The sequence below is a fragment of the Fistularia commersonii genome, chromosome 25 (genome assembly GCF_037954325.1).
Source record: "Fistularia commersonii isolate RoL2024-O1a breed Wild chromosome 25, RoL_Fcom_v1.0, whole genome shotgun sequence".
NCBI classification, from domain to species: domain Eukaryota; kingdom Metazoa; phylum Chordata; class Actinopteri; order Syngnathiformes; family Fistulariidae; genus Fistularia; species Fistularia commersonii.
The window spans coordinates 7,434,125-7,446,034 of NC_141308.1; the positions used below are offsets into that span (position 1 = coordinate 7,434,125).

Here is an 11,910-nt window from a genome sequence, read left to right on the forward strand (position 1 = left end):
TTGTAGTTATGAGTCACACATTCTGAAAATGAAAAAGTAATGCATTTAATTGGTCAAATTTGACATTTCAAATTTAATTTTGTAACATATCTCGGCTACAATTTTGATAAAAGTTTTCCGGGGTATGTTTTGAAAATTAAATCTGAAAAGCATTTTGCTTTTTAATTTGGACTAAATCACAGATTGAGCAATCCGGAAGAAGACAAGGAAAATTGAGTTTTTACTTATTGCTCATTTTAGCTATGAATCGAACATAGCCACATTCTGATAATGAAAAAGCAGTTTGCGAATGCATTTTGATTTAAATTATGATACCTATGTTCTTCCATAGTTTGGGGGTGAATTTCCTGTCCTTTAAAATCCATTGGGACCTTCTGGCCCCGCCCCCTAATCATCAGCTCGCCTCCTATTGGTCTAGAGATAGGTCAGCTGCTGCAGGAATAATGCACGTGCGTCTCCGTGCATTTCAATTTCAAGATGGCAGCCTCCTTGTGTCAGTGCTACGAGGTGAGGAGACCATTCATGTCGTTCCTACATTTCTTAATACCGCGCAGATTATTTTTCACCTTTTTTCATGTCGCTACGAGTTAGTTGGGCATTTATATTATGTTTTACTTTTTTCAGCGGATTACAAAGACTGTGTTTTATGTAGCAAAAGAGGCAAACTGTCGTTCTGATATAGGCCGTGTTGCATCATACATTCGTTCTTTGTATACCTGTTAAAACGACCGTTTTCTTCTAATATCCGAATGAAATTTCATGCACCTCGTTTTAGATCAAACCCGGTGAAAATTTGCTTTGAATGAAAATCTGTCTGTGGCCGGACACTGAAGCATCGTTTACGACTTTGTTGGACCGCACCTGTTATTTTTACTATGGTAATTTTGTCAAATAGCGTGTTGCTTTTAAATACTTGTCAAGTCTACATGAATGGTCTGTCTCAGCCTCACTTTACTATCCTACTGTTACATGATTCAGTATTATCAATCAGCCTCAATCCACAATCTCTATGCTTATATTGTTGCTGTGTAGGAGATTGGATTAAGAAAGACCCTTTTTTTGGTCAAATTCAGTTATACATACAGCACAACATAAGTGATATTGACTATTGCATTAAACCCATCATGTCTGAGCCGGCAGTAGCGTAGCAGCACCTGGGGACCAGTTCGGTGTTCATTGTCTTGCTCAAGAACACTTTGGCAAGCTAGAAGGAACTTGGGAATCGAACCGGGAACGTTTGATTCCAAGACAATAGCTCTAAACAATTAACTGTTTATCAGCTTGTCTATATGTCTGCCGAGATGTATTCCTGTGCTGGCATAGTGTTTGGTTTAAATGAACCTCAGCTGACGTTAGCAGAAAATCAATGCCGGTCATTTATTCCTTCTACCAAGAGTTACCATTTGTGACTAGCCAAGTATCTTTCCATTGCAGCTGGTTGGCAAACATGCCTTTACCCTCTGCTCCCGCTCGTTGGGGTTCACAGTGTGGAGAGGAGATGTCTACAGGTTACATAGGACCCCAGCTGCAACTGTGCAGGTACACATCCTCTGGTTGGGATATTAATCAAAAAAGAGTATGTATGCATAAAAAAAAAAAACAAAAAAAAAAACTGAATCGTTGCACTTTTCCCCTCTACTTTTTTTTTTTTCTTTTTTTTTTTCCATCTTTATCATGATCTTTGTTTTTGTCCTCAGGTGCGGTATGCCTCAGCTCGTAAAGGTTTCCTGGGAGAGTTTGTGGATAACCTTCGTCAGGAGTTCAATAAGAATCAGGAGATGAGGGAGAACATAAAAAAGTTTAGAGAAGAGGCCAAGAAGCTGGAGGAGTCCGATGCTCTCCAACAGGCACGGAGGAAATATGTAAGAAAGTTCATTAAGCTTTTTTTACCTGATATTAATGGATACTATGTGGCCTCATTACAATGATAATATATCTGGGTCAGTCAGAGTTATATGCCTTTTTTTATACTTTTCTTAGAAATCTATTGAGGCTGAGACAGTGAAGACCTCAGAAATATTCAAGAAGACGCTGGGATCCCTGTCAGAAACAGTGAAGGAGGTAACGTACTACAATTTCCACTGGGTTACAAAAAAACAGGAGCAGCACACCAACACTTTGAAAGCACTTGCTTACTTGCTCGCAGTAGGGTTTATATATATATATTACATTTTGTACTCAAAAGAAAATGCTGCTATCACTCACAGTGATGAACATGCAGTAGAACCTTGGCTTAGGAATTTAATCTGTCTTTGAATCAATTTTTGCCAATGAAATCGATGTAGAACCCACTGATCTGTGCTCCAGCTCCAAAAAACACACTGTACTCTTTTGAAACTTTGCGATTGGTTTATTTGTGGCAAAAAACAAAAATGATTGAAAGATCAACTTAATTATTTCTTATACTCTGTGTTTTCTTCACTCAGTCAGCAAAAGTAAAGCCTTCTCGACTGAGACCCTCACTAACACTATCTCCAGCAAGCTTTCATTCATCCAAACTAACAATAACTTGACTTGGGACCTTTGCTTCGTTAAAATAGTCACCCTTTTAGCCAGATCAGCCGTCTTTAGAGGATCTTTGTTCTTCCAGATTTTACAGATGGTTGACCTAGCCATGTCGTAGTGCTTGGAGAGATCTGTAATGCGAACACCACTCTCACTTTTAGTTATTATTTCCTTCTTCAGAGTGACTCATGAACTTAACTTCACTTCTTAACTTAGCCTTAACTACTTCTTGACGCCACTAGCACTCTAGCACTTTTTTTTTTTTTTTAGAGGGGGGATATAATGAGGGCTTACTTACTGGGTAAAAAAAAAGCACTATAACAAGAGGACACAACACGAACAATGTCAACAATGTACGAGCACCATGCGTAATTGCTACTATGCTATAACACCACAACGTGGAAAGCGTTTGTTTGTGTCTTCGGGCACGAGGACTTCTTCGCAGGACAGGGTTCAAAATGTGATCGAAAACTTTGCTCTAGAAATCCAACACAGGCAGCCTGATAACACACAATGAGATACCATTTATAAGCATCTCGGCTTATCCAGCTGCCAAACAATTGGTCTTACCTTATCCTGTTAATGCATTTTTTTTATGTTGTCGTAGAGTTATCCTAACTGTATGCATACATTGGCTTTCCGGCTGCAGGGTCTTGAGGAGGTCAGTCGTACTGACATTGGAAAGAAGATCAAGGAAGGTGTTGAGGAGGCAGCAAGGACTGCCATTCACTCTGCTGAGACAGTATCCAAGGGAGGAGAAAAGTTGGGCAGGACTAGTGCCTTCAAGGCCATCTCACAGGTCTGTTCAAGAATGCTGACAGCCAGTATAATCAAAGAGTTTGCGTCTGAACTGCAACACTAATGACTGACCATCTCACGATATCACGATTCATTATGCTCATGATTCAGTCGCAGTCCCTATTCAAATTTATTGCTTGTGAACTTCATTTTTACACATAACTTGCTAGTATATAAAACTGAGACTCCTACACTGACCAATAGGATTCCAACCTGACTGTTAACTATCACACACGCTTAGTTAAAAATCTGTGCTCTTGTTACGACAGAGTGTTGAGACCATGAAGAAGGAGATAGACGTAGGTGATGCTGGCCCCTACAGGGCTCCTTCTCAGCTGAGGAAGAGAAGCGATTTCTCATCCAAAGGCGCAAACAGCGATGACAGAGTGTTTGAGGCAAATGAGTAAGTCACTCTTTGACCACAAATATCACATATTGTGAAGTAATATTTCCAAAAATGTCTAGTAACTGTATTTTTATTTGATGTAGGGAGGCTATGGGTGTTGTTCTGCATAAGGACTCAAAGTGGTACCAGCAATGGAAGGACTTCAAGGACAAAAACATCGTTTTTAACAGTAGGAAAATCTACTGGATGTATTATATTCAAACATTGAGGATTTTGTTTGGATGCATTGTGTTTGTGTGTAATTCCATGTAAATACAGCAGATGGCACTGGATGCGGCCAGTTTGACATGAGTGTTGTACAGAGGCATCCGATTCAAATACTCAACATTAGTTGAAAGTGTCAACTCCTCCAGTTTGACATCAGGTCTTTCAACTTTTGTGTCCCGCAGGGTTCTTTGAGATGAAGATGAAATATGACGAGAGCGACAATGTTGTTATCAGGGCGTCCCGAGCTGTGACTGACAGGGTCACTGACCTCATAGGTAATAAGCCAATGTTGGTATTATATAAAGTGTTACACATAATGATTGTGTTTTAATCAATGAAAGAAGAATCTGGTTAGCAAACATGGACTGTTTGAATCAGTGAAAACTTGCTTTCCTTCAATATACAACTTTATCTGATGTTGTTTCCTTGTCATTATTGAAGGCCTTGGCCATTTTTTAATTTGATAGATTAAGAGGGAATATTGGGCGATTTTAGTTGTAACTTTAAAGATAACTAATTTAATGCTTTTTAAAAGTCAAACACTGCTTAAGGGATTTTCAGGCAATAAAACTGGTTCTTTGTTCTTACATGACTGTATGTCATGCAAATTCATGTAAAAGCATAAGATAAAGAGAGTTGTGTTTGCGCTAGTGCAGTTGGGTCACTATTTTCCCCCCTACTGATGTTGCTGTTTGTTTTTCCAGGCGGCCTTTTCTCAAAGACAGAAATGTCAGAGGTGCTGACTGAGATCCTGAAGGCAGACCCCAACTTTGACAAGGACTCTTTTCTCAAACAGTGTGAGAAAGACATCATCCCCAACATACTAGAGGTGAACAGACTCATCTCTTGTTTTTAGTCTACCCTGTCACCCCCATCCCACTCTGTGACTTTCTCTGTCTCCCTCCTTCTCATGGAAACATTAGAAAGAGTCATAATATAAATATGTGTTTACTCCATCCAGTACTAGAGTCAATTTATATTGGTATCCTGCCTTCAAAAGAAGTCTGGCAGATGGAAAACACAATCTGGAATTCATTGTAGCAGATGAATATGGGACAGAAAAACATTTGGACAAAATCTGGATAGTATTGAATTTCATAGTGAATGATTTTGACTTGAGTCCATTCATAAATTCTACTAATAATCACAGTGTGAGTGCAGATTTATTTGGTACATATGCAGTTAATGAATGTTTTGGATGGAACTGAACATTAGTTGTAAGATTGCAGGAGAAACTCTAGACAAACAGTATTTTATCACTACATGGATTACTAGAATGAATTATCATAAAAATGAACGTCATGGATGAATGAAACTGACAGTGTTTTAACATGTCAAAGGTTTATTGACAGTGTGAAAATAATGATGGAAGTTTATATTACCTATTGTCTGAAAGTATTGCCTCAATGAAAAGCCTGATCGTGTCATTTAACTGCCAGACTTATTTGCAGTCATTCAATAACCCTGTGGAATGGAACAAATCAATTCCTGCCAATCCATAATAATTTAAGTGGTGTACAACGTCATAGGTGAAACTATGGATGAGCTTGACTACCTGAGTTCTTTTGTGTGGTAATCATGGACAACCATAAACAACTGGCCATGTCCTTTCTGCAGGCAATGATCCGTGGAGAGCTGGATGTTTTAAAGGACTGGTGCTATGAAGCTGTAAGTCATTCTGCTTTTGGTTTGTTTTGTAAAATAGATACCGGACAGGAAATATAATATTTGCATTTCCATCTGTTATTGGCTTTTAACTTTTATCACCAGTGTTTTTTTTCACAACGCAAAGGATTTACATAATTTTGCAGCTTTAAAAAGTACTTATCCGAATATGTCAATTTATTCCTGCCCTCAGACGTACAGTCAGTTGGCCCACCCCATTCAACAGGCCAGAGCGCTAGGACTCCTCTTCCAATCCAAAATCCTTGATATCGATAACATCGATGTAAGTACTAACATGTTTGCGTCACATTCTCACACCTCCCCAGGATTGTTCTCATCACAACACATGCCGACATGCAAGTTTGTTTTTTTTTTTAAGTCACTTGATTATTCCTAAATTCATTTAAACAGGAAACAAAAAAAGATTCATCTGTAAATGTTATCTTTTGAAATGCGTCATTGTTTTCATCCTGTATCTTAGCTGGCAATGGGGAAGATGATGGACCAGGGCCCAGTACTGATCATCACCTTCCAGGCTCAGGTTGTCATGGTAATCCGAAGCCCCAAAGGAGAGCTTGTGGAAGGAGATCCGGTCAGTCCCCTTGCAATTATTGCACCACCGTAGTAAATCTGAGCAATCAGATTTCATTTATCAAGGGTAAACTCCAAATTCACTTGAAATTCGATCAGTGTCCCATTCAAATTCATATCAATTACTGTCAATGTTAGAGGATATAGCAATAGAATCGTATTTTTAAAATAAATAACAAATTTATAGGCTGAACACAAGTTGAGTAAAAGTCCTCAAATATTGCCACACTGATTCTGCCCTCAACAGGAGAAGGTGATGAGGATGATGTATGTTTGGGCTCTGTGTCGGGACCAGGAGGAGCTGAACCCAAGTGCAGCCTGGAGACTCCTGGACATCTCTGCCTCCAGCACTGAGCAGGCTCTCTAGGAGCAGACAGCGGGGTGGAAAAAGTCCAGTGTGGACACACAAACTGGAAAGAAGAGAAGAGGAAGCAGAGATGTGCCTGAAATACATGCACATACTAATACACATACATTCTATTCTACAACACACACACATGCACACACCATAACTTTATGAAAGTTCATGTCTTGCACCCGAGGATGTATTTGCACACACTCTCATTTCCCGCTGTTACCCAGAGGATTAATATGTATGTGTATGAAGACATACAGACAGAGATTACCTTCTTAACATACTCATTGGAATGTGTGTGTGTGTGTCCACATGCAAGAGTATAATCTCTTGCATGGGTTGGTGCTGTTTGATTTTCCAGGCGCTGACTGACCTATGATTTTAACGCATAAAAACTGTATAGTCGGATGGAATCAGCAAACGGCCAATCTCTCCGGGCAAAAGCCTGGGAAGTTCGACCAAATTCCCTCACCTGATTGCGGGATCCATCCCGACCTGAACATCCAAGATGAAAGAAACGGATAGTAACCTCACCTGTTTGTATCAAGCAGGACATTTTAAATAACAATCACCTCTGTCTGCAGACAGAAAAGCGAGGTAGCTTGTTCATGCAGCCAACCTCGTTGTGAAAATCTGTGTTGTGTGCGACATGTCCGTGTGCATCTCCAAGTATTTCAACGTTGTGAATGTTATCTGTGTGCCGACTGTTAATTATAACAGGGTGTAAACCGTTTGTTTTGGGGAATGTGAGAGGGTGAGGATTGATGCCTGGAGGAGACTGTATATATCAGAGGAGAAAGCAATACCCCAACTTTGACATCCCGCTTTAACTGATAACCGCTGATTAGGCATGTATAAAAGATAATCACTTAACCTTTGTAATTCCATATAGTGAAGTTAACTTATTGTTCTCGGTCATAAGGTGGAGACATTGGAGGATTTGTCTTCAGGCACTTGAATAGTTCATCATCCTACTTGCTTCTGTCGCCGTCTACATCACAAATGTTCAATGCAAACCGATTGACGAGCAATGAGGCATAAATTATTGAATGTGGTGATCTGTTTATTCAAGGTTCATCGTAATAAGACGTGCCAGATTTTCAATGTACCTTGTTAAAGATCAATCTAATACTATTAAATAGCACTGGAGTAAATCATGCCTTCATTTGGATCAATGTAAAGCTCACTTAGATTTGATTAGTAGTGCCGTTCTGTTAACACTAATTTAAACTAAAACCCATAAAATGAACCATCAGCTTGCATGCAGCCTTTAAATGGATAATTATTATGAAGCGAGACTTCATTGTACATTATATAGTATGTCAGATTTATTTATGTGTACCTAAGAAATGGCTGTGTCTACAGATTGGACTCCTCAATCTCTTGACACCACTATCAAGACAGGCATACACTTAGTAAAAATGCATAGAAAAGTGAAGTGTGTGCATCGCTTTTTTTTTTTTTTTTTTTTTTTGACATCCATTTAAAAGGGAACATGTTGCTGCGGTGTTAACGGGTTTAAAGTCATATGCATAAGTCCTCCAAAAGGCATGTGTTCTACTGTGTAACTATGAAATCCTAACTCCTTGTAAATAAATAGAAAGTATTGTTTTTCAGTGGGACCATGTTTATATATGTCATTGAATCACCTCCATTGTTGGATGATTATTTGCTGTCTCCCGTTGCACTTTTCAGTTGCTGGTCTCATTGAGATGTTTGGTTTCCTGTCAGTGGCAGTCTGTGCCGATCGGACGGTAAAACTGCTTCAGTGACTGATTTCAATCTTTGCTACACTCGTGTCAATTCAGACTTAGAATCCGTTCATTTTTGCAACCCTTTTTGCAACTACTCACAAAACTACAAAGATGTCCATACTTGTGAAGAGATGTTACAGAGTAATGTCATAATTAGAAAAACAGGACCCTATGTCATAATTTATAAAAATACCATTTATGGTCCAAGCATGTGAGATTGTGTATCTCTGAAGAAATAAGTATGTTTTGAACAGTTAAAACATGACTGGCACTATTTTCTGTTTTATTTGTTTATATTTCTGTATTTTAATCAGGTGACTTATGTATTGTATAATATTGCAGTAAATACACAAATGGTATTGTGATTTCAACCAGTATCATTAATTATCGCTGTCCATGAAAAAACTGAAATCGAGCACCTTGTTTCCACAGCCGTCCTGCAACGTGTAACACAACCAAACCAAAGCCTCGACAAACGTGCTCTCGATCAGAAAATGAGCAAAAACAAATCGACAAAAGCACAATGAAATTAAACAAATGGAATTTGAGATCCTAAGCATTTTGGATCACCATTCTTTTTTTAAATCAAATGAGAAATGTTGGTTATGCTACACACCGTCAAGAAATTCGGCCTATTTTAAAATGCAAAACCTGTGATTTCAAATACTTCAGCTTCACCAGAATGGAAAAAAAACTGCTATGTGTTTGTCATTTGCAACATGTTATATTATTGTTTGTAATAATCAGATGAAGGATCTTTTTCAGTCACAGATTTACCATTGACCCTAACTCAGTTGAATTTTGATAAGAGATTAAATATTGAATATTTAGTTTTGTCCTGGACTCGGTCAATGCAACCACCCCTTGATGTATTGTGTTTATTAAATGAAGGCATAATAATTGGTCCAGGCTTTGTTCAAATATATGTGCATGACTTTAATACCAGATTTGACTCATCAATCTCTCGAGTAAGGTTCCCTCCATCTTCCAGTGTCCACGTTGACCTAGTGGGAATTCAGTATTTATATTTAAATTGGGCAAAGAAAAAAACAAAACACTTAAATCTGTCATTATCATAGCCTGTGAAATAAACTGCTGTATTTTAATTCACATCATCCGAGCATTCTTAGAGTCAGCAGTTTGTATGCAACGTGTGTATGTGTGTATATGTGTGTGTGTGTGTGTGTGTGTGTGTGTGTGTGTGTGTGTGTGTGTTTGTGTCTATGTGTTTTTTCATTTCAAAACTGACATGCTAAGATAGATGTCTGTGTATCTGGCCATTGAAGCTGCTTGATAAACCTATGGATTTGGTAGTGTAGGGATGATAGATCAGGCTTTAAATAACACGTGCCGTCTGATTCGCGCACAGGGCCAATATATAGGGGACCTCATCCCACAGCTGTCTGTCGTGATGAATGACCGCGCACGTCCTTAACTAACTAACCTCCTTCAGTCCTCTCAAGTCAATTCTGGACTGTGACGAATAATAAAGAAATGCGGGCCCTTTCAGCAAAATGTGCATTCATCTTTACAACTTAGCAGTGCAATTAATTCCGGGCAAGTTTTCTTGTATAACACACTGCACAATGTTCTTTCAGTCCCTGCTCTCCCGAAAGCAGAGGGCTCTCTTATTGTCACTTCATGAATGAGGCTGGATGGTCCAACACAACGGCCTGGAAGCAGGAAAGGCCTTTGAGGCAGTGCAGTCCTCTCTTTCTTCCACCTCTTCAGTTTTTACAGAATGTTCTCAGCGGTGCACACAACATATGCAGTATAATAACTGGCTGTCCTGTAGCCTTTCATTGCAAAAGGCTTGGTTGAGATGTAAACAACAAATCATTATGTAACCAGATGTTATACAATATATGAATCCTATATAGCTTGATCCCTAGATGTCAGACAACTTAGATATAAATTGATGAGAGGGATACGCCACTTGACCTTAATTTTATGTATATATAGAGATTTTTTTTTTTCTATGAGACCATTTTAGTGATAAGTTTAACTTAATTCTACTCAAGTAATGTATTTAAGTACAATGCAAAGTTTTTTTTTTATTAATTTTAATTAAACATTTACATTTAACGCTTCTTTGAAATGTTGTGCTTCAAACTTCAATTTAAGTAACATGGCATTTATTTGACAGCTGTAGTTTTAATGAAAGCTTTACATAGATATAAATTTAGATTTACAACTAAATGTTTATGTAATTTATTAAAGATAATTGTTCAACAGAAAAAATATAATAATCTCAGCTCTCAAACCCTGACCAACCTGAAGAATATCAACTGGAGTCCATTTGGGCTGAAGACATTAACTTATTTCAAAAGTATGCACATAAAGAATAAAAAATTCTGAAAGGAATGCAAGTATTTGTTTTGTTAGAGCCTTGAAATTACTGCAGTCTGCAAGTCCCGGCCGAGGATTTTGAGATTTGTGAGTGTCGGAGTGAGGCCTGCCAAAAGGGAACACTTAAAACAGCAAAGTCTCTCAGTCACAGGATTCCATTTGAAAGATTTAAAAGTATTCCCACCCCACTGATTGTTTCCCACTGCTGTGACCTGTATCTTCTGAACCTCTGCTCGACCTTCTAGCAAATCATCTGTTACTGTTAGAGCTGCAAAATTTCATAACGCTTATCAATAATGAGCCCAGCGGGCAGCCTACCGGGGCATTACACAGTGTGATTTGATTATAAAGCCCTTCAGGAAAGTATTATAATCCACCGACTATTAATTAAATCTACAGGGAGGTCCCATGTGGCCGCAGGCAGGAGAGATGTGGATGTGTACTGACTGCAACCTGCCCCGGTGTTTGTACAGTTATAAATGTGTCAATTAATTACTTGTCACAGTGAGTATCTTGAGCTTAGCTCCAGGAACATGCTGGCAGCTTGGCTTGTTTTGTTAAACATCTTGATCATGTAATTTATGCCATCCAGCAAAAAAAAAAAAAAGATGCTTGGTTTTGCAACTCTACCTGCAACTAAATCATCTTATACAACTTGATGACAAACAACCTTATACAACTCTCCTCCCCACTGGCTTTGGAAGATAATGGAATATCTGTCTGATGTTAACTTCATCAGTGATATTTTACTTTTTAACAACTAGACATAGACTTTACATAAAGCAAAACATTTACAAATTGCATTTCCAAACTGATCAGTGAAAGCGGGCCACAGACACATGAATTAAAATGCTCAGTGTCAAATTAAAAAAAAAAAAAAAAAAACAACCCTTTGTCATGTTCTAAAATTTCAATGAAAATATAGAGTGTTTAGCGTGAGTTATCTACCCTGCCCATAAAAATCACATTTTAGTTTACTTAACTTTAGGTTTTCTGGCCATTTCGTGTTCAACAGGATACAATCGATGCGAGCAATATATGATTCCATAGGGTGGTTTATTATGACAGGGCAGGACCTTTTGGCCAAAAAAAAAAAAAAAAAAAAAGTACAGCTATTAATCCTGGTGTGATGTTTTTCATTTGCATTGCTCTTCATATCCAGAGGCTATTTTCCATCTATAGAGGATATTCGACCTGAATAAATAATTTTCACACTGTGGTGAGCGCTGATAAAGGCAGCAGCTCCGTGGTCATGTCTGTGCCGTGTTGACTGTGTGGCC

At 38.4% G+C, this 11,910-nt stretch overlaps 1 protein-coding gene across 1 annotated transcript; it reads left to right on the forward strand.

The window, feature by feature from the left end:
• The first annotated feature begins 438 nt into the window (after positions 1-438).
• On the forward strand, positions 439-9,393 carry LOC147219037 (mitochondrial import inner membrane translocase subunit TIM44-like). Its single transcript, XM_086172990.1, has 13 exons — positions 439-507; positions 1,435-1,539; positions 1,698-1,862; positions 1,981-2,061; positions 3,155-3,304; positions 3,573-3,706; positions 3,793-3,878; positions 4,099-4,191; positions 4,621-4,745; positions 5,534-5,584; positions 5,775-5,864; positions 6,063-6,173; positions 6,420-9,393. The coding sequence occupies exons 1-13, from the start codon at positions 478-480 to the stop codon at positions 6,537-6,539; spliced, it is 1,341 nt and encodes a 446-aa protein (XP_086029116.1). The 5' UTR covers positions 439-477; the 3' UTR covers positions 6,540-9,393.
• Positions 9,394-11,910: the final 2,517 nt, after the last annotated feature.

What these genes read in the sequence shown, in the direction of transcription:
- LOC147219037 (XM_086172990.1), top strand. Translation starts at nt 478, where the DNA reads ATGGCAGCCTCCTTGTGTCAGTGCTACGAG. An exon ending in TGTCAGAAACAGTGAAGGAG is followed by an intron (nt 2,062 to 3,154) that starts GTAACGTACTAC and finishes TTCCGGCTGCAG; the next exon opens with GGTCTTGAGGAGGTCAGTCG. An exon ending in TCATCCCCAACATACTAGAG is followed by an intron (nt 4,746 to 5,533) that starts GTGAACAGACTC and finishes TCCTTTCTGCAG; the next exon opens with GCAATGATCCGTGGAGAGCT.